Source organism: Nelusetta ayraudi, unplaced genomic scaffold (genome assembly GCF_046127955.1).
Source record: "Nelusetta ayraudi isolate G7.1 ecotype Tasmania unplaced genomic scaffold, CSIRO-AGI_Nayr_v1 ptg000004l, whole genome shotgun sequence".
NCBI classification, from domain to species: domain Eukaryota; kingdom Metazoa; phylum Chordata; class Actinopteri; order Tetraodontiformes; family Monacanthidae; genus Nelusetta; species Nelusetta ayraudi.
In genome coordinates this window covers 4,024,810-4,037,406 of record NW_027466054.1, presented here as the reverse complement: position 1 = coordinate 4,037,406, position 12,597 = coordinate 4,024,810, and the positions used below count along the sequence as shown (strand labels likewise).

Genomic DNA, 12,597 nt, shown 5'->3' with positions numbered 1-12,597 from the left:
ACATGAATTAAATCATGATGATTTAAGTATTTCTAAAAGCTCATCTCATTGCATACACTGATACCAAACCAATGAAACTCAGCACTTCTGAACCTGCTTGCGACGTCTCTGACTAGTTCGCCTTTTTTCACACATGACTGACTCTGGCAGATTCAGGAGATTTCTCCCGGCACTGCCTTCAGTGTCAGACTATCGATTTATTTAACGTCAATATAGTCTACGTGTTGGTGATTGCGCGCCTTTGGAATGCTGCATAATAACACCAGATAATAGCCCTGCTCAGATATCACCATTTGAGTTGCTGTTGACAAAAAAGCTGCCGTATTTGGAGTTGATCCTTTTCAAACCCTTCACTTAGTGCTGATAGATGTTTTTTAAAATTTTATTAATGAGTTTTCTTTTCTTATGTACGTATATATGAATGTATATAAACACATTTAGCCAGACCCAATAACCAAGTGGGACTCTATTGAGGACACGGAAGCATGAACTTACACAGCACAGCAGAACAGACTTGCAGTGACTTGAAGTGCAGCGCGGCTGGATGAGTGAACTGGCCCTTTAAGTGTCTGCTGCTCACTGCTTAGCCCGTCAGCCACCCACTGTCTGTTGGCTTTCAGCCCTTATACCCCCCCCCCCCACCACCACCACCACCACCGTCCCCCACCCACCCACCATCATACCCCTCCCAACTCCCCTTTTTTTGGCTGTAGATGTATGTCGCAAATGAGACAGTGAACACGGCGCCCGTCAGCAGCAGTGACACTGCAGAATGTGTGGTTGTCGCCATCCAAACACACACAAAAAACTGTCTGCTGCCACGAGCCCGCTAATCTCACTGCAGCCTCTCACACTTCTCAACTGTTTTCATGTGCAGTGCCCATTTTTTTTTTGTTTTGCCTCAAATCATAATAATATTTGTATTCATAAAAAAAAAAAAAAAAAAAAACATTTCAACACATCTAAGATGATGTTTGTTCACAATGTTTGATCTTCTTCTTGCTGATGCGCCATCTCTCTGGGTTGATTTCCACTAACCACAATCTCCTTTTTCTCTCCCCTTTTCTCTCCTCTTTGCGCCGCCTCTGCTCTGACAGGTAAGTCCACCCTTCTTCTATTTATTTCGAAGCCTCGAAGAGCAGCTTGGTTGGCGTGCAGCGACTGTCTCTGCAAAGGATGTTTACCAAAATTGCATCTTAAGCACTGGCTGCGCCACGGATGCAATTTAGTGCAAGGTTTTTTTTTAAACGGCGAGGCTATTCCCTTTGTTTGGCTGACACACGGAGAATGGGGCGAAGCCATTTCATGCCGGCGCTCTCATTGGCCGTTGGTGAGATGCCAAACTGCCCCGCTCAGACTCGGGGAAGAGAGCGCAAGCACGGAGAATTTGGTGAATAGCGTTTATTCATCCTGACACTGATCAGATAAGTGGGAAATGATGAATGCCGTCTATTTTTATTTCCTTTAACCTGCATTAACTTTGTATTCAGTAAGTATCTCCTCAGGCTTGCAGTGCAGCACTAAATCACTGCGCCGCTCAGGATTCAGTTTTATTTGAGGCGATCTGTCTTGGCATAATAGAACATGATGCCGTTGTCTGATGACCCATTTTGCATAAATCAGGGACAAGTTTAGTTCAGCTGTGACTCAATGCAAACACATTACACAACATGGGCTCTTTCCTTTAATTTTCTTTTTTCAGTTACTAGATCTTAACAATGAAGTGCGATCTGCACACATACTAGCTCTTTCACGTAGAAAAGCCCTAAATGTTTCTTATGCTTATAAGTTGCTCTCCAAAGCAGCAGCATTAGGGAATAAGGTGGATTTCACTAAATATCTTCCAATGGCTGGCAGTGTTGAATTAATGCATTATTTTTTTCCTTCAGTGCATTACGATGGTCAGATTACCCTTTCCATTAACCCATTTAGAATGTTGTTTTGTTCATGCTGTACCTACTATTAGTTGTGTTGTACGTTGTTGTCGGGGATAAAGCTGCGGGGGAAGTATTCATTGCAATGCATTCACAAGCATTACCTCTGCGTACACTGTCTCCATAACAGCCACAACCCAGAATCCAGACAGAGGAACCACTCAATTTATATGTGTGCATCCACATGATTTTACATTCCCATGTCAGTTACATCATGATGAAAAAAAAAAGAAGAAAGAAACACATGATTTGCTCTTTGCAAATATAAACGTCCTGACCTCTCTGGGGGTTTAATGCCAACGCTGCAATCAATCTGCGCAGGTACGAACGAGCACAGACGAGTTCAAAATTACAATTCAGACCTGGATAAAGCTGCCGTCGCCTCTTTCAGCGTAATACTCAGAATGCCAGGCACTGACCCACATCTGTTACCAGACCGGTTACATGCAGCCCCAGATGCAGGCCCAGCTGTTGGGATGTATTATCTCACTGACCGAGGTTAATGCTTTATGTTCAATGTAAGACGGAGCACTACCTGGTCTCCTGCGACCTGTATGCGGGAAGCTCACTGCAAACACTCTAGTGCCCACGGTAATTGTCCCACTAATAACAAAAAATAAGCGATTCTCCAGTTGAGTCTGACTCTGTGACTTCCCATCATGAATATTCAGCCTGCCCACCTCTAAGCAGTCTGTCTCACCTCACCAGGCAGAAAGCACTGCTATACCCACAATACCACAGTTGAGGAATAATGAGTCCACTGTTGCTATTATTAATTCAGCGTTGCTTGCGAATGGCCCATGTAAATGAAGCTGTGGGCGTCGAGAGCTATAGACTGCCGGGAGATTTAGCCCGGGTAATGAATATCTTTTTTTGGGGGGGGGCGACCCACAGGTGCTTTGAGCGTCTCAGCTCCGTCCGTTCAGTCTCCAGAGAGCGTTGTGGAGCCGTTCAACTGTGCCCGGTCCTGTCGCCTAATGGAAGCGCTCTCCATACGTCGTCTTTGCAGGATTTTCATATTTGCTTTAATCCCGAGCTTTTACGCAACGGGCGAGCGTCAGGATTTTCGTGACCAACGTCGCAGCGTAGCACCGGGCGAAGCCGCATTTACGGCTCAGATAAGGAGGAAGGCGGCGGGATTCACAGCATGAGCGAAAATGGGACGCGTCTGAATTTTTGGGGGGGTTTTGGGAGGTTCAAGGGAAATGTTGGCGGCGGTCGGAATATCGATCGCCATCATATCCCACCTGTGATAAAAAGGAGCAGTGGAAAGCCACCCACTCATTGTCATTAGTCACTGCCAGCTCCTAGCAGCCCACTGCAGTGCACGCTGCCACCAGTGATTTAGCTCTCCATCCAGTTATGAGGGGGTGTTCGGCATTTATTATGCAGCACAGTCCTATTCCCAATGAGACGGCAGGATGCTGCCCGATCAATACCCATCATAGAGAGCCGGGTTAATTCCTTCTTTTTTTTTCTTAAGGAATTGTTTGCATCTCTGAGCCGAGCATCGCCCGCGGCCCCCCGCACTCCCTTCTGATGCTGTGACGCACACTCCTTCTTTACGGCCTGCCGAGTGATGTCACTCACATGCAAACGCCCCTGCACAAGTTCAGAGAGCCGCAGATAAAAAAACGCACACGCTCCGCTTCTCTCCATCGCCCGCTTGCATATTCACGCCGATTGCATTTACGAAGCCTAGAAACGCGCGCACCCCCCCACACTGCCGCGGCCTCTAATTATGAAGCACCATCAGTCCATCCTGAAGTCCAGGCTCTCTTGTCGCAGATTGCGCACAGCAAATCCCAGAATATATCAATATCCCTTTATCTCATGTCTGTTCACAAACAAATTAGCAGCAAGCTGCTTGAATCCATGGCCCATCTTTCACCCCCTCTTTAAGAGCCTCAGCAACTTGACATGGGGAACAAGCGTCATGCTCTCCTGCCAAACAGCCTCCTCAGAGAAACCGAACCTCAGCCCCAATCTGTCGATGACAGACGAAAAGAAAGAAAAAAACACCTTGTCAGCCAGTTCTCAGTCTGAATCGGTTATTCTTTCTATACGAGGCAAAAATGAGGCTCGTACACGGTCATCAACATACAAAAAGTAGAATGAGAGCAATTTTTTATCACTCGGATCTCTGCGGTAACCTCTAATCGATGCTGATCCCCACTCAGCATCATAATCTCAGGCATTTCCAATGGCTGTTGTCTCAAGGCGCATATTTCCCCTCAGAGAATTCTCACCCTCAGGGCTCAGGTCAAGCAGAGATTTGATCTATTGTCAGACAGATGAGCTGATGTTTTCTCAACATTTATGGAGGGATTTTCGCAGTCAGCAGGAGACAAAGAGGTTGGGAGGGGGGGGGGGCATGGGGTGAAGGGAGTGAGAGAGAGAGAGAAAGTGGTAGAGGTTTAAGGAAAGCAGAGATGAAAATGAGTTTAAAGGAGTTTAATGTCAGCCCACAGGACACAAGGGTTTTGAATTATTTAGGAGTCTTTTTCACCACCTTTGGCCCTGGTTGCTTGTTCCACAGAACAGTGAAGTGAAATCAATAGCAGTGCCAGGCCTGGCCTCTATGCCAGGCATCATCTAATATTTATACAAATGAAGCCTCGTAACCTTAAATTCAGCCAGCCCTTTCATGTGAAGGTAACTGAGAAAGATTGAAAAAAAAAAAGTCAAAAAGAGACAATGGATTTTCCAAAGTTGAATAAATGATTGCTCAGTTTATAAAAACCCTGTCGTTCCCCTTATCGCCTGAATTTGAAATGCGACGGCCGGGCTTGATTAATAGCAATGTTGAGTCTAAACGTGGGATGCCCTTGGTTCCATAAACAGGAAGTGGAACATAAATCTGCATATAATGACTTGAGGCCATTATCGCCTTCCAAAATGTGTCCATGGTAAAGTAACCCGAGGGCGTATTGCGATTATTATTCAAAACTACACACTGTGCCTGAAAAGTATTAATTAGGTTGTTCAGCCATGGTAATCACCCAATTACTTCATAAAGAAAATAAAAAAGTACATAAATAATTTGAAAAGTATACATACTAGTAGTATACACGAGCCAACTGCTCAAACTTTGATCTTGCTTTTGATTAATGCATTGCCCCTTTTAACGTTTCAGTCATGTGGGGTTAGTTTCAGGTTTAGAGTAAGATTTTTCGACATCTTATATAAATGGCCTATGAAGTCATAGCAGTACAGTGCAAAGCATGTCCACCCCATCATACTTCCAGAAAAGAAAAAGAAGAAATACATAATCAACTCCCACAAAACCTGTTTGTATTAAAATATAAATTACTTCTTATGACGACTCCGTGGTTGAAACACAGCTGCTTTGCTCTGTTTGTTCTCTGCTTTGCTTGATGGATTCTATCAGAATTTCTTTTAATAATTCTGAAAACTAACACAAACATATTGGATTTCACAAAAATTACAGTTAACTGAAGGACATTTAATCTTAAAAGTATGTGCTTGATTTTGTATGAAGAGACACTGGAACTTTGTCATGAACATTTAAAATCAAAGTATCACCAAACAGTTATGACAAAAGCTGGCCAAAAAGGTAGCTAGATGGAAGTAGATAAACCCGGCGCCAATTATTTAATGACTGTTAGAACGTTTCTTTAAAACATTTTATTCCTTCGGACTTACAAGTTGTAAACATTATCTTAATGTAACGCAAAAAATGACAAAACAAAGTCAAATTGATGCATGGATCCCACCTCCTTTTTTTGTTGTTGTAAGAAAAGACACAGGAATTTCAGTGTGTTGATGTGACCCAAGCTGGGTATGTATGATGCAGCCACAGTATGAGGAGATGCACACTAGAGAGCAGTCTGTTCCCTCTTTCTGCTGCCGATACTATCCTTGTCAAGCCCCTCTACACGCACACACACACACACACACACACAAACACATACCATACTGATCATGTCAAAGAACCCAGGAAACAGAACATCTGTCAGTGTACTAATTTACACAATGAACACCAGGGTAAGAAGGTTATTTATATACACCTCAGAATGGCCTTGTATTCAACAAACATTTTACATCACACAAAAACACAGTAAATAATATTTAATGTGCAAAAAGTCTTCCTTCAAGCTGCTGAATAATTTCTTTCAAATCGATGATTGATCATTTTTAGTGTGCTAGAGTCAGCGGAACGAGGCGTCACTCCCATAGAAGCCAATGAGTGCGAGGTAATGAGAGGCATAGCTTTGAATCTTTGAGACTCTGCTCACTTTACTTAGTTGGTACACACAGAGTGGCATAATCATATGAAAATATGGTAGCTGGTTTTAAAAGAAGAGACCACAGATCACCCTTTTGCTCAGATATGCAATGGCAAGGAAAGTACACGGATAGCGAGCCAACACAGTGAATGAAAACACAACAAATATGAGAATCAAAACAGAGATCTAAAAGTCACACCATGGATTTTACATTGGAGATGAAATGCACATACCCCTCTGTCCCTTAATATTACTACGTATTTATGAATAGCATTTTTTTTCTGTATTTCATCCGATTCTTCTTTTTTTTTTGGTCTGATACACTGCAGAGGCATGGCTCTACAGTCAGTGAGCGCAGAGACTGCGGATATTGTCATTCATCCCTTCTGACAGCGTCTCACATACAAATGAGTTTACTGTAAATAGGAATTTATTTATTTAAACATTTTGTTGTGGTTTACAAAAGAAATAGATATCTTGGATCTCTTTTTTTGCCCACACTTGCACTTTTATCTTTTAACATATATTACAGACTCTTTTTATGTTTTTTTTCTTCAAACTTAAACAGCTTTTTTCATCTTTTGAATGCTTTTCAAACGTTGTGTTTACTATAATACAAATCCTTAGGGGCCCCCCACCCCTCCCTTTTCTTTCTTGTCCACAGTTCATTTTGAAACAATAATTAAATATCCTGAAGTAGAAAGACACATTAAAGCTCAAATATCCATACAAGAGAGGAACAGCTTCAGTGCTCACAATGTATTCGTCTCCGTGTTTCTGTAAAGTATCAACAGGTCCATGAGTCATGGCTCCCAAATGCCTCGCGGTCACAAGTCAGCAGCAGAAAGCAGTAAATCCACCGCAATACAGTCAGTTGCAGAAAGCACACTCCTTCCATTTCACAGTGAGACGCTGTGCTTAAAAAGAAAAAAAAAGTGTTCAAAATATACTTCCATTCCTTTAGTCCTAAAATATTCCCTCTCACAAGTGTTTCCAAAAAGGGATTTGCTGTATTTCCTGGTAACCACAGGTAGGGATGTATTCACAAAGGAGGGTGGGAGAGTGGGGGGGTGGGGTCACACCTCACACTCCCGTGAAGGTTGCTGTTGGCAAGTGCAAGAGCCATATTCATTGATGATTACCAGCGCTCCCTCGATGTGATTGGGCTTATAGTCAACATAGTACTCCGGCGTGGAGATTGTAGCCATCTGCTGCATGCTTTGCTTTTGCTTCTGCTTACGCCGTTGACTGCTGAAGCACTGCCTCAGGTGCCTTATCCCAGCAGGAAAGCATTTCCATGCCACGTACAGCATGAGGACTAGAATGAGAAAGGAAAAGATCAGCGCCATGGTCCCCGTCACAACCTTGTGGATCTGCATGGTGCTCTCCAGGTCGTCGTGGCCCATGGTCACCGTGAAGGAGCTGGTGACCACCTCACTGCCCTCGCCGTCGTACGGGTTGGGGGTGAACGGGCCCAGGAAAACGGAGCCGCCGTGCGCCAGGTCCCTGGTAGAGGCATACAGGCCCGCTGTCGTTATCTCCACTGGGGGATCTTCGCACAGCTGAAAAGCGTAGACGGCGTCCAGCACGTCCTCACCCTGCGCGGTGTCGGGGCTGGAGCACTGCAGGGAATTGTCGCGTTGGCCTCGGAAGGCGCTCAGCCAAGAGGCCAAGGCACACACGTTGCGACTGCACTCCCAATCGTTCCCAGCCAGGGTGATGCTCTCCAGGGAGGACCACGCATCCAGGATCTGCTGGTCCACGTACGTCAAGCGGTTGGAGTCCAGCATCAGCGTCTTCAGGTTGGGCGTGCTCTCGAAGACGTGCGGCTCGATGTACTCGATCTCGTTGGCGGACAGGTCAATCTTTTCCAAAAAGTGCCACGTCCACTCGAGCGTGTTGACGACAATCGTGGCCCGATTGTTGTGCATGTACAGGGTGCGTAAAGAGATGAGGCGCGGGAAGTGGGCTAGGTTGACTTTGACCAGCTCGTTGTGCTCCAGATGCAACTCGGTCAACTTGAAGAGGCCGGCAAAGGAGTTTCTGGCCAAGCTCTGCAGCTGGTTGTATCCCAAGTCAAGGAACTGCATGCTCCGGCAGTCTTGGAAAATCCGCACTGGCACAAACTTGAGAGCGTTGTAGCGCAAATGCAAATTGGTGAGCTTCCTAAGGCCGTGGAACAGGTCGGGCTCGAGTGCCTGTAGCCTGTTGTAGGAGAGGTCCAAGATGCGCAGGTTTGGGAGTGGCCTGAAAGTGCCGTTGGGCAGACTCTCGATGCGATTGCTGCTCAGGTCCAACTCCTTGACCCGCCTTAACCTGTCGAAGGCGCCCTCCTCCACGAAGTCAATGTTGTTGTGGTCTAGGTAGAGCCAGGTGAGCTGCGACAGACCGGCCAGTTGGCCATCGCGCAGCTCGGTCAAGTTGTTCTCTCTCATGGACAGGCCCATGGCGCTGCTCAGATTGCGAGGAATGTCCGTGAGGTTGAGCCCCTCGCAGTACAGCAGCTTGCTGTCGCACCGGCACAGCCTCGGACAGACCCCCTCCACCGAGGACACCGTTCTCAGAAAAATGCCCAGCGCACACAGTATCAACCCAGGGGGCTTTTTCAGCGGCCACTTCAAGTAGAGTCCAATCAGAAGGAAATCCATTAGTGTTTATATCCAGAGATGCCGCCGAGAGAATGTCCATTGAACCACTGTGGATATTTTTTCACAGGTATAGCATGTTTTTCTTTTTTTAGACCATCTTAAATCTATTTGTGTTCTCGTCTCCACAAGTGGTGACTTTAATTATTATTTTAATTTGGTCGATCTGATCAACCCCCTTGCAAACGCAAAAGATAAAAGGCGAGCCTATTTTATCACCGACGGAGATTAAGCAGACGGTGGTGAATCAAGGATTCGTTGGGGGGAAAAAAAATCTATAGATTCAACAAGAATTTCTGCATTCTGAATCCCGTTTAAGAAAAAAAAAAAAAAGGCTCCTACTTACCCCTAATCTGACAATCTCCATTCAGCGTTGCTTTGTGCCCCCAACCCCAACACTAATTATGTGCGAATCTAAAAGAGACCCCACTGTGGTACAAGTCTCCCCCCCTCCCTCCCTTCTTCTCCCTTTTCAGCGGACACCAGACCCTTGGCAGGCGTACAATGTCTTAGTTCTCCTCAAATGAAAGAGCCAGAAAGGAGCAAGAATCCAAGTGGCTTTTCAGCGCAATGGTAGGAAGTGCAAGTCCCCCCCACCACCACCACCACCGTCGGCACGCATGAGCTCCGTCTCGTCCGCTCCTTCCGCAGTCCTCTGCTGCAATGATCAGAGGGGAGAAGAGTCAACCAGAACCGGAGAGAGAGAGAGAGAGAGAGAGAGAGCAAGAGAGAGAGAGAGAGAAAGAGGGGGGGGGGGGGGGGGGGCAAGAAGAAAAAAATATATATCTGTCTTGCTCCTTTTCTCCTCCTCCTCCTCCCCTCCTGCTCTTCTTCTTCCTCTTTCTCCTCCCCTGCTCAAGTTTCAGCAGATCTGTCGCCGCACATTACCGTCCATCTTCGGAAGCAATCACCGCCGACGACTTTGCGAGGCTCAAAACCCATCCGGAGCGGGACGATGGTGGGTTTTTTTTTTTCACTGGCGAGGAGCGAGAGAGCGAAAAAGAAAAGAAAAAAAAAACCTGGGGGAAAATGGAGAAGAAAAAAAGAGGCGAACACTGTTCACTGTTTTCTCTGGTGCGACAGTATTCCTTGTCATCTCAGAGGCTCATCTCGGAGGCTGCCGCCTGCGTCCCCCCTCCTTGCGGCTTGCAGTTTGTTTTTCCCCCCCTTTCTTTCCGCGCGCTCCCCTCTTGCTCTCCGCGTGTTTTTTTTTTTTTTTTCCCCAGCCAGCTGGAGGAGGCTGCTGGGGGGCTGGTGCTGGTCGGCAGGCAGGCAGGCAGGCAGGGGAGGTTGGATGCGGGGAAAGCAGAGGAGCGTGCAGTCCCTCGCAGCGGAGCGGCGCTCTGACGGCGCCTGCAGAAGCACCTTCTGTTCACTGAGTGTCGTAAGCCACTCACAATTCGGAGTGCTCGCTCTCTCTCTCTCCCTGCCTCTCTCCCGCTCTCTCTCTCTCTCTCCTTTCCTTGATCGCTCACTCACTTTTTCATGCTGCTCCCCTCCTCCGCTTCCTCTCTCTCTTTCCTCCTACCTCCTCACTCCTCTCTCTGGCTGTGTTTTCTCTCTCTCTCTCTCTCTCTCTCTCTCTCTCTCTCTCTCTCTCTCTCTCTCTCTCTCTCTCTCGCCTGAGACATTTACATATCCAGAATGGGCTGGGCTTAAACCAGGAGCTTTAATGAAGCCCCCCCCCCCCCCCCCTCCCTACCCTCCCGCTCTCTCTCTCTCTCTCTCTCTCTTAATCTCCCCTACTCCTCCCCACCTCCCTCCCTCCCTCTCTTTCTCACTCTCCCCTCCTGTGATGAATTGGGCCATATTATGTATGCCGCCTTTGACTTTGCTGTGAGAAAGCACTTTCCTGACGCCCGTGTCGCAAAAATAATATCCAGCCAATGGGATGACGTCCGAATAGGTGTTCTGTAATCACCTCCCTAAACCCTTAAACGAAGGGGGCATTTGCAAGCGTATCGGCGACCATGCAGCCCCATATTATTGGGGTTTTATTTTTGAATGTTTACAAATGTATTAATGGACTTTAGCACATGTAACCTAGTAAATAAGCAAGAGTTAACAGAGCTGCTAATTTACATTTTCTGTCTCTCGGCAGGTTATATGTGCAGAATAATAGTAATTAGAAATAAACAAGTTGCAAGCAGACAGTTAATTAATACATCCTTTCATACATGGTACTAAAGGGCACAGTTAGCAACAGTGCTATTGAAAGTGCTTCAGTGGAATGAAGCACTTTCAAGTTAATAAAACATAATCATGGTCACTCTAGATTTTGAAATACTGTCGAGTGACCAGTGTTGGTCCGGTCCTAAATGCTGCTTTATCTTCACCATTTCTGGAAGTTTGATGTGATCACAAGTTACTGTTGCCAGCCCTTCTGTGTCACTGTCAATTAGTACTAGGCTCCCCGTCATGAATGCAGATGTAGTTTTGCTTGCCACGAAATATTAACACAATTACTGGAACATTAAACATTCCTCAGGAAGCGTTGCTCTCTCGCCGTGCGAGCCTGGTCACTGACTACCCATTTGTTTTCCGAGATAATGAACTTTGACAGGACATTAAGCATCTCTTGTTGTCGTCTCAGAGTTTCAGTTTTTTTTTGTTTTTTTTTAGGGGGGTTAACGTTTATGACAAAGGACATATGGTTATTTTGCACATCATAACTTTAAGTAGGTCTTAGTGTAGCCTCCTACTGAACCCTCACTTTAATTCTAAGCATGACGTGTCTTTATTTCTTTATTTTATTTTTATTTAAATAGCTGAACTTATATATATATACATATATATATATATATATATATATATATATATATATACATATATATATATATATATATATATATATATATATATACATATATATATATATATATATATATATATATATATATATACATATATATATATATATATTTATTTATATTTATTACTGTTTGTATTTTATATTGTTTATATTTTATTGTTTCATTAGAGGTTACTTGGTGTAAAAATGTGATTATCTTTAACTGCCTTTTACTAGTATAGAAGGACTGGGAAGTCATCGTTGAGATTTTTGCCATTTTTTGATCTTCGTCCGCTGACTTTGTTGTCGACAAAATGAAGTTGCAACAGTTCAGATATGTGGTGACTGGGTGCTTTAGCTTTAGCATCCACTGCGGCTTCGTGACGAACAACTTATTCATGCAAGGGAACATTGCATTTAAATATCTGTCTATCTGTTTTGCAACCTTTATGCAGTTTAACAACACAGCAAAATGAACGTTCGAGATGAAAGCCTGTTCTGTTTATCATTAACTGTGCCGTGGCTGTGAAATCCAACCAAAAGCCAAAAGGATTTCACTATAACTGTTCCTGTTTGCATCTGCTCTTCATTCATACCTCATACGAGCGATAATGACTCGGAGTTCAACGGGGCAGCAGAGTTAGTGTCAGAGCTGTGACTAGCAGGGTCAGACATTTTTAAGTGCGTCCTCAAACCAAGTCAGTGTTCACGCAGGGACAAACCCATTACCCCAAAAAAGGCCATTATGACTGTGACTCCACCAACATTTTTAAGCCGCTGTCTGCTTTACAAGCCATTCTTATGTTTATCAAAATGAGCGTTGCTGAAGAATAATGGATCCCAGGCGCACAGGCGATGGCCTTTTGGTGTTGGTTGTAGAATAAAGCACTAAATTTCTGCATTAAAAAGGCTGAGAGACAAGCGAATGCAATGCAGAGTGAATTACTACAGCACCCACGACGGCCATCACGGCCACT

At 45.1% G+C, this 12,597-nt stretch overlaps 2 protein-coding genes and 1 long non-coding RNA gene across 3 annotated transcripts in view; 1 reads left to right on the top strand and 2 right to left on the bottom strand.

Moving 5' to 3' along the window:
- ctnna2 (catenin (cadherin-associated protein), alpha 2) overlaps positions 1 to 12,597 on the top strand; it is a 258,023-nt gene that overhangs the window by 133,970 nt on the left and 111,456 nt on the right. The window lies entirely within an intron of this gene.
- LOC142900744 (uncharacterized) overlaps positions 1 to 12,597 on the bottom strand; it is a 289,985-nt gene that overhangs the window by 186,708 nt on the left and 90,680 nt on the right. The window lies entirely within an intron of this gene.
- On the bottom strand, positions 6,721 to 10,347 carry lrrtm1 (leucine rich repeat transmembrane neuronal 1). The gene has a single exon (XM_076044951.1). It carries the CDS (start codon positions 8,830 to 8,832, stop codon positions 7,261 to 7,263), a length of 1,572 nt encoding a protein of 523 aa, XP_075901066.1. The 5' UTR covers positions 8,833 to 10,347; the 3' UTR covers positions 6,721 to 7,260.